This window comes from Pelodiscus sinensis, chromosome 28, assembly GCF_052426305.1.
Source record: "Pelodiscus sinensis isolate ZL-2025 chromosome 28, ASM5242630v1, whole genome shotgun sequence".
In the NCBI taxonomy this organism is placed as follows: Eukaryota; Metazoa; Chordata; order Testudines; family Trionychidae; genus Pelodiscus; species Pelodiscus sinensis.
The window spans coordinates 12,083,262-12,096,279 of NC_143079.1; the positions used below are offsets into that span (position 1 = coordinate 12,083,262).

Below are 13,018 nucleotides of genomic sequence, written 5' to 3' on the forward strand. Positions count from 1 at the left end.
CTGTTCTCCAGGAACCAGTTAGGTTGTAAATGCAGGGTCGCCTGTACCAGAACTGGAAGGAACCTCGAGAGCCCATCAATTCCAGTCCCTGCCCTCATGGCAGGACCCAGCACTGTCTAGAGCAGGGCTATTCAACTTCTGGAGGGCTCGGGGGCCCCAATGATACTCTTAGCACGTGCCGAGGGCCACAACTTAATGGGGTTGCGTATATATTCAACTATGCAAATAGCTTTCACTCTGATGGGCATGAATATAAAGATCAGAGCAGGACTACACAACATGCAGGCCCCATTTAAGTCAGTTCTGCTAAGATTAATAAAATGCAACAGTTATCCGATTTCCATTCCATTGCTTTTAATGAGCAATGACAGTCCAGGAATGTAACTACTAAAATGCATCTCAGCAGAAGACCATTCTATTGACCATTCTATTGACTGCTTGTTTGTCTTAGCTCCCACCTGCAGGCGGCAAATAGCCCATGAGCCGCTTGTTGAGTAGCCCTGGTCTAGACCATCCCTGGCAGTGTCTGTCCAACCTGCTCTTCAATATCTCCAGAGACGGAGATTCCACAACCCCCCAGGCAACTTATCCCAGTGTTTCACCGCCCGGACAGGCAGGAAGTTTTTCCTAATGTCCAACCTAAACCTCACTTGCTGCAGTTTAAGCGCATTGCTGCTTGTCCAAGGAGAACAAGATTCCCCCCTCCTCCTTGTGACACCCTTTTAGATATCTGAAAACTGCTACCATGTCCCCCCTCGGTCTTTTCTTTTCCAAACTAAACAAGCCCAATTTTTTCAGCCTTCCCTCACAGCTCATGTTCTCTAGACCTTTAATCATTCTTGTTGCTCTTCTCTGGACCTTCTTCAATTTCTCCACATCCTTCTTGAAATGCGGTGCCCAGAACTGGACACAAGATTCCAGCTAAGGCCTAACCAGCGCAGAGCAGAGCGGAAGAACGACTTCTTGTGTCTTGCTCACAACACTCCTGCTCATGCAGCGTCACGCTGCTGACTCATGTTTCTCTTGTGGTCCGCTATGACCCCTCAATCCCTTTCTGCCGGACTCCTTCCTAGACAGTCACTTCCCATTCTGTATGAGTGAAACTGACTGTACCTTCCTAAGTGGAGCACTTTGCATTTGTCCTTATTAAACTTCATCCTGTTTACGTCAGACCATTTCTCCAGTTTGCCCAGATCGTTTTGAATTATGAGCCTATCCTCCAAAGCAGTTGCAGCCCCTCCCCGCTTGGGATCATCTGCAAACTTATTAAGTGTCCTCTCTCTCTATGCCAATATCTAAACTGCTGAAGATATTGAACAGAACCGGTCCCAAAACAGACCCCTGTGGAACCCCACTTATTATGCCCTTCCAGCAGGATTGTGCACCATTAATAACTACTCTCTGAGTACGGTTATCCAGCCGGTAATGCACCCACATTATAGTAGCCCCATCTACATTGCTTTTCCCTAGTTTATTGATAAGGCCATGCGAGACTGTATCACATGCTTTACTAAAGTCTAGCTATATCACATCCACCGCTTCTCCCTTCTCCACAAGGCTCGTTAGCCTATCAAAGAAAGCTATCAGATTGGTTTGACATGATTTGTTCTTCACAAATCCCTGCTGGCTGTCACCTATCACCTTATTATCTTCCAGGGTTATGTCTACACCTGCAGCTTCTTGCGCAAGAACGGCTGTAAAAACTTGCCTGCTGTCTACACTGCGCGCACGTTCTAGCGCAAGTAAATGTACAGTCCAGCGTTGGAAAACAGGGCTTCTTCTGGAAGAGTTATTCCTCTCCCCACGAGGAATAAGCCCTCTTGCACAAGAGCTCTTCCACAAGAGGGCAGAGTAGACAGGCAACATGAATTTCTTGTGCAAGAAAGAAATGGTCACCAGAGCTTTCTTGTGCAAGAGAGCATCCGCACTTGTGCAAAAGCACATGCCAGTGTAGACGTGCTCTTGTGGAAGTCTTTTTGCCCAAGAACTCTTCCGCAAAACAGTTTTTGCACAAGAAGCTGCCAGTGTAGCTGTAGCCCAGGTGTTTGCAGATGGATTCCTTAATTATTTGCTCCATTATCTTCCCTGGCACAGAAGTTAAACTGACTGGTCTGTAGTTTCCCGGGTTGTTCTTATTTCCCTCTTTATAGATGGGCACTAGATTTGCCCTTTTCCAGTCTTTTGGAATCTCTCCTGTCTTCCATGACTTTTCAAAGATGATAGCTAAAGGCTCAGATACCTCCTCTATCGGCTCCTGGAGTATTCTGGGATGCATTTCATCAGGCCCTGGTGACTCGCAGACATCTAACATTTCGAAGTGATTTTTAACTTGTTCTTTTTTTTTGTATTTTAACTTCTAAACTTGCTTCATTTCCACTAGTATTCACTATGTTAGGCATCCCGTCACCATCAAACTTCTTGGTGAAAACCGAAACAAAGACGTCATTAAGCACCTCTGCCATTTCCAAGTTTCCTGTTACTGTTTCTCCCTCCTCACTGAGCAACAGGCCTACCCTGTCCTTGGTCTTCCTGTTGCTTCTATTATATTTGTAGAACATTGCCAAACGTTTTGTGCCTTTGCCTTTCTAATTTTGCCCCTGCATACCTGTCTTGTTTGCTTATATTCAGCCTTTGTAATTTGACCTAGTTTCCACTTTTTATGAGACTCCTTTTTGATTTTTAGATCATGCAAGATCTCCTGGTTAAGCCAAGCTGGTCTTTTGCCATATTTCCATCTTTCCTACGCAGCGGAATAGCTTGCTTTTGGGCCCTTAGTAATGTCCCTTTGAAAAACTGCCCACTCTCTTCAGTTGTTTTTCCCCTCAGTCTTGCTTCCCATGGGACCTTACCTATCAGCTCTCTGAGCTTCCCAAAATCCGCCTTCCTGAAATCCATTGTCTCTATTTTGCTGTTCTCCCTCCTACCGTTCCTTAGAATCAGGAACTCTATGGTTTCGTGATCACTTTCACTCAAGCTGCCTTCCACGTTCAAATTCTCAACCAGTTCCTCCCTATTTGTTAAAATCAAATCTAGAACAGCTTCCCCCCGGTAGCTTTTTCAACCTTCTGAAATAAAAATTTGTCTCCAATGCAGTCAAAGAACTTACTGGCTAATCTGTGCCCTGCTGTGTTAGTTTCCCTACATGTGTCTGGATAGTTGAAGTCCCCCATCACCACCAAATCCTGCACTTTGAATGATTTTGTGAGTTGTTTAAAAAAAGCCTCATCCACCTCTTCTGCCTGGGTAGGTGGCCTGTAGTAGACCCCTAGCATGACATCACCCTTGTTTTTTACCTCTTTTAACCTAACCCAGAGACTCAACACATCTGTCTCCTACATCCATCTCCACCTCAGTCCAAGTCTGTATATTTTTAATATATAAAGCAACACCTCCCCCATATTTTCCCTGCCTAGCCTTCCTGAGTCAGCTGTACCCCTCTATACCTATATTCCAATAGTGTTGTTATCCCACCAGGTCTCTGTGATACCAACTATGTCAGAGCTGTGTTTATTTATTAGGACTTCACGTTCTTCCTGCTTATTCCCCATACTCCTTGTTTTTGTATACAGGCATCTAAGACACTGATTTGATTATGCCTCCCAGTTCTTCCTTGTCCCTCCTTTATCTCTGCTGTTATAGCCCACGCTCCCTCCTATTTCTGAGCCATCTCCCAAGTCTCCATGTTTTTCACTTACCTGTGAGTTTTGGTCACCTGTTCCCATCAAACCCTAGTTTGAAGCCTCCTCCCTAGGTTAGCCAGTTTAATCTAAATACTCTCTTCCCCTTCCTCAGAAGATGAACCCCGTTCCTGCTTAGCCCAATATCCCAAAGGGGCTTAGCCACCATGGAGGGAGAGTGTGGCCTAGTGGGTAGCATGCACTGCTGGCTTGTGCACGGCGAGGGGGATGGGAGCAGCCCAGCCTCACTGGCATCCCGGGGTGGATTGGGCCAGCCTGGCTCATGAGTCACCCCGTCAGACCTGGGGCAAGGCCGTTGGGTAGCTCCTGGGCAGAGGCACCCAGGATCTGGGCTGCCTTGCTTGGGGTACCCAGGGCTGGTTCCACAGGCCCAGTGAGGGCCCTCCCCCCGTACCCACTTCACAGCTGTCCCCCACCCACAGTTCTTGTCTCTAGCTGGCCCTTGGCAGGGAGAGCAGAGCACATAGTTGCTATAGAAACGGCACCGTTTCCCTGGCGACCCTCACTATGGAGACTAGAGGCTTGGGCTGGGGTGGGACCATGTCTGGCTGCATCTCCCAGGGAGGCAGGAGCTGGGGCAGAGCTCTCTGCAGCATGTCCCCCCCCCCCCCCAGTGTGGTGGGGCCCAGATCCTTTGGCAACTTGCCCTGGCTGGATGGGACCAGGCAGCTTCTGGGGGGGGGGGAGCTGCTGATTTCCTGGGGGGGGGGGGAGCCCCCGGGCCTCCAGCCTGTCCTCTCCCAGCCGCCTGCTGCTCCACCCCAAGGCCTCAAGCCCAGGGCACCTTCTGCCGCCTGGCTCCCAGACCTCTTGGTAGCTCCCCCAGGCTAGGCCCCGCGAGATTGGTCATGCCCAGAGACCTGTCTGAGCCACATGTTGGAGTCAACCTCCTCTCTCCACGTGTAAGGGCCTCTCGTGCGATGGCACCAGCACAGCTTTCACCAGGACTGGGTTCCCTGGCGCACGGCTCGCTCAGCAGCCTCGTGTTTCACTTGCACAGACACTCGAGCTGCCGGTGCCCCAGGCAGGGGCCTAGAGTGTTGGAGGAGGGGAGCCTACGTAAATCCAGCAGCTGCCCCCACGGGCACCCAGCAGCAAGGGCACCAGCCTTAGAGGTCACAGAGTTCCTGGGCAAGAAGGATCATTGTGGTGAGAGAATCCGACAACTGGCAGGGCCCTCGAGGCGAGTCCAGTCCCGGCAGGACCCAGCAGCAGCTAGACCGTCCCTGGCAGGGTCTGTCCAGCCTGCTCTACGATATCCCCAGTGACGGCGATTCCACAGCCTCCCTGGGCAAATTAGTCCCGTGTTTCACCCCCCGATAGGACGTTTTTCCTAATGTCCAACCTCAACCTCCCCGGCCGCAGTTTAAGCCCCTTGCTCCTTGTCCTGTCCTCAGAGGCCCAGGAGAACAATTTTTTGCATTGCTCCTTATGACACCCTTTTAGGGACGTGAAAACCGCTCTCCTGTCCCCTCTGTCTGCTCCTTTCCAGACTCAACAAGCCCCGTTCTTTCACTCTTCCCGCCCGGGGCGTCTTCTAGCCCTTCACTCAGTCTTGCGGCTCTTCTCTGGCCCCTCTCCAGTTTCTCCACAGCTGGCCTGAAACGTGGTGCCCAGACCTGGCCACAGTCCTCCAGCCGAGGCCCAGTGAGCGCAGCACGGCGCAGAGCGGAAGAACGACTCCTCGGGTCTGGCTGCCACGCTCCTGTTCATGCCTCCCAGAATGCTCTTTGCTTTTTTGCAGCTGGTGACTCACATGTAGCTTGTGGGCCCCCGGATCCCTTGCTGCAAGCTTCTTCCTGGACAGTCGCGTCTGGTCTGACCCTCCCCCAGCTGCCCCTAGCCAGAGGTGCTGGAGCAGGGTGGGGGGGGGGGGGGAGCTGTAGCACCCTGGCTTGTAGGGCTGCCATTTGATCTGGTGTTTCCAGTGTGGTTCAGCAGCTCCTAGCCTCTCCCCCCGTCCATTCCAGCAGCCCTGCCCCCAGCACAGACCTGTGAGAAACCAGCCCATCTGGGTTCAGAACGGCCACTGGGGGACTCACGCCTTGGGGCCAGGCTGGATTGGTTGAGTCGGGGGGGGGGGGCCCTTCCTTGGCCAGGCGGAGGGGCCCATGGAACTGCATGCAGACTGATCCAGTCCCCCCCCCCCGGCCTGTGCTGCGCTAACCCATCGAGCACTTCCCAGCTGCCAGCTCTGCCCTGGCTCTCGAACGCCCCTCGGCAGCTTAGCCGCATCCTTCCTGCGCGGTGGGCCCAGAGCCGGCGCGGGACCCCAGCTGCGGCTGCCCCAGGGCCCCACACAGGCAAAGCGCCTCTCCGCTCGCGGCTCACATTGGCCCTTTTGGCCCCAGCTCTGCATCGGGAGCTCGTATTCCACCGAGTCTCCACCGGGCCCCCGAAATGTTGTTCGGCGTCCCTCTCCCCAGCCTGGCCGTGCGTCTGACTCTCTGTTCCCAGACATACACATTGCTGCTGCCGGCTGCGTGCGCTCAGCTCTGGATCACTGACTGGCCCTCTGCCATTTAGCACGCCCCAGTCAGGGGGTTATCGGCAGCTGTCCTAGGGCTGATTTCTGTTTCTTTCAGCTCATCTGTCAAATTGTTACATGGCAAGGACCCCCCCCCCTTGCAGAGCCCCGCTGAAAACACGCCCAGAACCTCCCCCCTCCCCGCAGAGCCCTGCTGGAAACACGCCCATGCACGGACAATTCCCATTAATTGCATTTTGTCACTTAGCCCGTTTCCAATCCCAGCAGTGTGTTGCTGATAATTTTATATCAGTCTATTGTCAGTGGGGACCCAGCCGAACACCACAGGGAAGTCTAAGTGCGTGACAGCACCACAATTTCCTTTGGCACCCAAATGTGTAATCTCACCAAAAAAAGCTACCAAGTGACTGACAGGCTCTAGGGTCTGTAAACCCATGTGGACTGGCATTAGTCACAGAAACTTCCTTTAATCAAGTTCTGTATGGGCCACTCCATAATCTTACCCAGGACTGATGTCAGATGGCAGGCCTTTAATTACCTGGGCATCTTGTTTACATTTTAATACTGCTACATTAGCTATCTTCCAGAATGTCTCCACTGTTCCAAGAGTTACTGAAAAGCAGCATTAAAGGCCTAGCAAACTCCTCCGGCAGCTCTTTTAAAACTCTTGGCTGCAGGTTATCTGGACCAGCTGATTTTTAAAATGTCTAACGGTAGCAGCTGCTCTTTAACATTCTCCATAAATAGTACTGTAATGGCAAGAGTCTTAGCTAACTATGTCAGCTGTTCTCTCCCAAAATATAACACTCCCGCCTCTGTATCCCCACAATCTGTTTCTTTTGCTGATTGCCCTTGCATCTGGCCAAGGGAATTGCAACTCATGAAAGCGTATGTCATGGTCCGAGTGTCCGTCTGTACCGGTGCCCTGGGCCCCTTGTTGCTTTGGCAGTCTGGTTGATACTAATTCCATCCAGGAATGGCCACTCTTTGGGTTCCAAATCTACTTGAAACACGTCACTTCCTGGGTGCTCGTGGCTCGTGGGCCAGGTGAGGGGAACACGAAAGGTTGGGAGGAGGCTGATGGGAGAAGGTGCTTAAATGCCCACGTGCAGAGAGCTGCGGAGCATCGTTTAAAGGGGGTCGATTTGCTTCCCCCAGCCCCCCTCCAGTGGAGAAGAGACCTGGTGTGGCTGGTGACCGTCCCTGGCACACAGGTGTCCAGCAGGCAGGCTGTGGCACCCTGGGGCACCTGCCCTGGGAGTTCAAGGGAATTACTCAGATTTCATCCCCGGGCTGCAGTCAAGGCGTTTCGGCAGGATACGTATTTACAGGCGGGCGAGGAGCACGGACCGTTTGCCACAGCCGGCCCCGCGCTCAGCACTGCGGCAGGAGACAGGCACGTGCGACGAGCAGGCGACATCGGACACTCAGCTGGGCGGGAATGAGGACAGGAAAGTGCCGGCTACGCCCCGGGGGCAGCGAGCCGGAGCCAGCGCAGAACGACCAGCGAGCTCTCACAAGTGGGCAGAGGAGAAGCTGGTCACGTGGCCCAGGAGCCCGGCGGCTGCTGCAGCAGAAAGTGGGGGGCCGCCTGGGCTCCTGGCCAGCAAGGGGATGAGTCTGCTCTCCTGGTGGTGGTGGGGCCCCGGCTCCTTCGCAGCCCTGGCACGAGGCATCTCGTGGGACCCTGCCAGTCCTCTCCAGGGTTCGTAGCCCACCTGTGGCCGGGCCCCGCACGCTGTGGCGTGGCTTTGAGAACAGAACGGAATTAACTCCCCCCGCCCCCAGCAAGCCCAGCCCACCACTTCGGCTCCATCCCACGGCGCCAGCTCGCAAGTTCAGCCAGCTCCTCCTCCTCTCTCGGAAGCCCCGTCAGTTCGGCGCGTCCGGCTTGGGGGAATCCGGGGCCCTGGGTGCCACCCTGCGCCCAGGGGCAGAGTTCTCAGAGGACTCCAAGCAGGTGCTAAGGCCCCAGGTACACGTGAGCACAAGTCCATGAGCTGCTGAGTAGCTGTGCCGGAGCCTGGGACCCGCTGTTCTCGAAATGCACCTGGGACCGTTTCTATTTGCCCCAGTGGCTGCAGCTCTGGTGGCCGAGAGCTGGAATCTCCCAGCCTGGCAACGGCCCCATTGGGGGGTCGCGCACCCCTGAAAACCTGCTGGGCCAGGACTGCGGGCCCGTTTCACCCTCCCCAGCAGGCCGGAGCCGCGAGCAGCCAAGTGTGATCAGCCCCTCCGAACGCGGTGGGCAAGGAGGTGAAGGGCCAAACGCCCTGCAGTGCAGCCCTTGGCACCCCCAGGCCCGAGCTATGGCGCTAGCGCTGGGCTCTCGGGGCCTCGCGCACCTTGCCGGGGGCCTGGGGAGTGTGGGAGCCCCGTGGCCGGGCTCTGGCGGGATCCCCCAGCCTGCCCTAGACGTGCGGGGAGGGCGTGTGGCCGCTGGGCGAGGGCGGCACCCCCCCGCTGCGCAGCGAGGCCTTGGAGAGCTCGGTGCTGACCGTGGAGAGTGGGAAGCTCTCGTAGGCGTCCTTCCCCGCCGGGCAGCTGCAGCGGGCGAGCAGGGCCTTGAGCTCCTGCTGGAAGTTGCTGTTGAGGAAGCCGTAGAGCAGGGGGTTGATGCAGGTGGAGGCCATGGCCGCCAGGTGGCAGAGGGAGAAGATGAGGTTGTGGTGACACACCGAGATCAGCTCGTGGGCCCAGTCGTACAGGGCGTTGAAGACGGTCAGGGGCAGCCAGCAGGCGGCGAAGGCGGCCACGAGGCAGGCCAGCATGACGCTGACCCGCCGGTGGCTGGCGGCCCGGGCGCCGTCCTTGGGCCGCTCCAGCATGTCCCGCCGGCGGCGCAGGCGCAGGAAGACGCGGCAGTAGCAGGCCAGGATGAGCAGCAGGGGCAGGAAGTACTGGAAGAGCAGCAGGCAGGTGGTGTAGGCCAGGCGGTGCCCGTCCGACGGCCACTTCTCCACGCACACCAGCTGGCCGGCCCCGGCGCCCGAGGGCAGGCTGAGGTTGCGGAAGGGCTCGTCCGTCAGGACGCTGAAGGCCAGGAAGGGCAGGGAGATGCAGCCCGACACCAGCCAGGTGAGGCTCACGGCCAGGTAGGCGTGGCCGGCCCCCGGCCTCCAGCCGGTGGGGTTGGTGATGAGCTGGTGCCTCTCCAGGGCGATCCAGGCCAGCGAGAGGATGGAGACGGTGACGGAGACGCACTGCGCGAAGGGGCTGGCCTTGCACAGGAACTCGCCCAGCACCCACCGGTCCATGAGGGTGTAGATGACGGTGACGGGCAGGCAGACTAGGCTCATGAGCAGGTCGGAGCAGGCCAGGTTGGCGATGAAGATGCTGGTGACGTTCCTGGGCTGCTTGTGCCGGGCGATGGCGCCCACCAGGCAGAGGTTCCCCACCAGCCCCACGGCCAGCAGGGCGCTGTAGGCCACGATGAGCAGGGTGCTGTTCCCCACCGAGGCGCCGCACGGCCCCTCCTGCTCCCAGGCCAGGCCCAGCCGCCCGGAGACATTCAGATAGAGCAGCTGCAGCAGCTCGTCCATCCTCGGCGCCGCAGGTAGGGGTCGCCCTCTGCGCCCAGCGTCCCAGCCTGGCAAGACAGGGGACACCAGCTGGGGGGTGGCACCATGGGCGTGTCGCCATGAGGGCATCCAGCTGGGCCTCGTGCCCACCTGCTGCCCAGCCTCACACCAGAGCCCCCCATGGGCCCGAAGCTCCCTCCCGCGCCTCCTGGAGCCAGGTCTGATGTCCCCCATGTCCTAGCAGCTCAGAATCCCTCTACAGCTTTGCAAAGTCCAGCGCCCCCCACATGCCCGAGCCCTGTGTGTGCCCAAGCAGCGCCCCCTCCCTCCCACATGTGCCCCAGCCACTTCTGGGGACTCCCGGGGGGGCTCTGAGGGGTGAGTGGCTGAGGGAAGGGGGTGCCGGAGGGCCAGGGCCGGGCGACGGCCGGCCAGTGCAGGGAGGGAATGGCCGGTGAGTTAAAGCATTTGTGGGGGAGCGGGAAGGAGCCCCAGATGGTGCCGGACAGAGCATAATGGGCCTGGAAAGGTGGGCACAGAATGACCCGAGTGGGCCAAGTCAGCTGTGCGGTGCCATCGCCTGGCATCCTCCCTGGGCACCCCCGGAGCCATGTGCCAGGGAGACACCTGCCCTGCTCTGCCTCTGATGGCAGCGGGAAGGGGGGAGAGTGTGTGTGTGTGTAGCTCTGTGCCTACAAGGGAGCTGTGTGTGTGTAGCTGTGTGCGAGGGTGCGTGGGCGTGTGCAGGGCCCGGAGTGTGTGGTGTGGAGGCCGGGTGTGTGTCAGTGTGTAGCTCTGTGCAGGAAGGAGAGCGCTGTGAGGGGGGAATACGTGGCGCTCTAGGGGAGCAGTGTGTGCCCTGGGGACTTGTTGTGAGGGGGGCATGAGCAGGACTCTGGGGGGGGGGGGCGGGGGGGGCGGGGCTGCGCGGGGGGGGGGATGCGCAGGGCTCTGAGTTGCGGGGGGGGGGGGGGGGGATGCGCGAGGGGATGCGCGGGGCTCTGAGTGCGGGGGGGATGCGCGAGGGGATGCGCGGGGCTCTGAGTGCGGGGGGGATGCGCGGGGCTCTGAGTGCGGGGGGGATGCGCGGGGCTCTGAGTGCGGGGGGGATGCGCGGGGCTCTGAGTGCGGGGGGGATGCGCGAGGGGATGCGCGGGGCTCTGAGTGCGGGGGGGATGCGCGAGGGGATGCGCGGGGCTCTGAGTGCGGGGGGGATGCGCGGGGCTCTGAGTGCGGGGGGGATGCGCGGGGCTCTGAGTGCGGGGGGGATGCGCGGGGCTCTGAGTGAGGGGGGATGCGCGAGGGGATGCGCGGGGCTCTGAGTGAGGGGGGATGCGCGCGGCTCAGAGTGCGGGGGGGATGCGCGGGGCTCTGAGTGAGGGGGGATGCGCGAGGGGATGCGCGCGGCTCAGAGTGCGGGGGGGGATGCGCGGGGGGATACGCGGGGCTCTGTCTGCAGCCCAGCGCCCCCTCCCCAGCCGGGCAGCGACTCTGGGCTGGCCCCGGCCCCGCCCCCTCACCTGGGTCCGGGAGGCTCCGGCTCCGCGCGGCCGCTGCTGCAGCGTCTGGCCCCTCTCCGGGCTGCCGAGGGAGGGGTCCGGCCCTCAGGAGGCGGCGCGGAGACGCCCCGGGCCCCGCCCAGGAGGGGGGGCTCTGTCCGGGGGGGCGGCTCGGGGGGTGGCACCAGCCGGGCTCCCCCAGCAGCCAGAGACTCTGCGGGGGCGTCTCCAGAGCGAAGGGAGGAGGCGCGCGAACTGCAGGCGCCCCCACCGCATCCCAGCTCCTCCCCCCCGACCGGCACCCCCCGATCCTCCCGCCCGGGCTCCCCCCGACCGGCACCCCCCGATCCTCCCGCCCGGGCTCCCCCCGATCCTCCCGCCCGGGCTCCCCCCGACCGGCACCCCCCCCCGGCTCCTTCCGACCGGCACCCCCCGATCCTCCTGCCAGGGGTTCCCCCCACCGGCACCCCCCGATCCTCCCACCCCCCCCCCCGGCTCCTCCCCCACCTCCTGCAGGGGTTCCCCTCCCCCCGACCGGCACCCCCCGATCCTCCCGCCCGGGCTCCCCCCGACCGGCACCCCCCCCCCCCCGGCTCCTTCCGACCGGCACCCCCCCGATCCTCCTGCCCGGGTTCCCCCCACCCCCCCCCCGGCACCCCCCGATCCTCCCACCATGGGCTCCCCCCGACCGGCACCTCCCCCATCCTCCTGCTACGGGCTGCCCCCCACCGGCAACCCCCGATCCTCCCACCACAGGCTCCCCCCGACGGCACCCCCCCCCGTTCCCCCAGCCCCAGGCTCCCCTGGACTCACATCTCCTGATCATCCAGTCCTGGGCTCCCCCCGACCCTGCAGCCCCTGTAAACCCAGCCCTGGGCTCCCCAGGGTGTCACACGGACCCTGCCACAGCCCTGGGCCATGTGCAGCTGGGGGCGGTGGGGTGGGTACAGCCAGGTCCCTGCTCCTAGCACAAGGGTTGGGCACTGGGTGCCACAGGCCCCAGGGTTGCGCCCAGCCTGGCAGGAGGCAGCGTGATGACTGGTCAGCCCCGGGGTGCAGGCCAGGGTACCTGGGTTCTATTCCTGGTTCTTTTAGCATCCGCCCTTAGACAAGTCACCCTCTTGTGCCTCAGTTTCCCCATCGTTGAAATGGCAGGGTACTGCTGAGCAGGGCTCCTGCAGCGCTGCACCGTGGGTTGATGCTGAGGGCGGTAATTGCTCCCTTGCATAGGGGCCATGCAGGGACCTCCACCCCAGCACAGACCCAGTGGCAAGTCCTGCCAAGACGGTGCATTTCCTGCCACCCATCGGCATTTTGCAGCCTCTCAGCCTCGTCCCGTCCCTTGGAGGGTGGGAGAGAGGGCGCAGCGCAGGACGCCCCAGCTGGGCTAAATCAGGCTGGGGTCAGAGAACCCAGCTTGGCAGGGAGGCTGTTTCTAGCCAGCAGCAGAGGGATCAAGATCACAAAAGGCTTCTCACTCAATTAAAGGCCGCCCGCTCGATGACCCTGCAAACATGGCCAGGCTGCCAGTCACAGACAGGAAACAGAAGGCAGGAGTCAGTGCTCTGTTTTCAGCCTGGAGAGGTGGCTAGTGCTGTCCCCAGGGGGCTGCAAACACTTTCATAACCATCTGGGAAATGGGGGGACAGGGAGCTGGCACATTTGCGGATGAGTCAGAATCACGTGGGTGGTTCTTAACCTGAGGGTAATTACCTCCCAAGGGCGAATTTCAGGGGTAATCCATTGAAAATACAATAGGGGTCAATTTTGGTTAATATAATGTCTGAGAAACAAACGACAGGAAAACGGAGT

At 59.4% G+C, this 13,018-nt stretch overlaps 1 protein-coding gene across 1 annotated transcript; it reads right to left on the minus strand.

The window, feature by feature from the left end:
• Positions 1-6,731: 6,731 nt before the first annotated feature.
• On the minus strand, positions 6,732-10,590 carry LOC142820942 (neuropeptide Y receptor type 1-like). Its single transcript, XM_075910884.2, has one exon. It carries the CDS (start codon positions 9,939-9,941, stop codon positions 8,598-8,600), a length of 1,344 nt encoding a protein of 447 aa, XP_075766999.2. The 5' UTR covers positions 9,942-10,590; the 3' UTR covers positions 6,732-8,597.
• Positions 10,591-13,018: the final 2,428 nt, after the last annotated feature.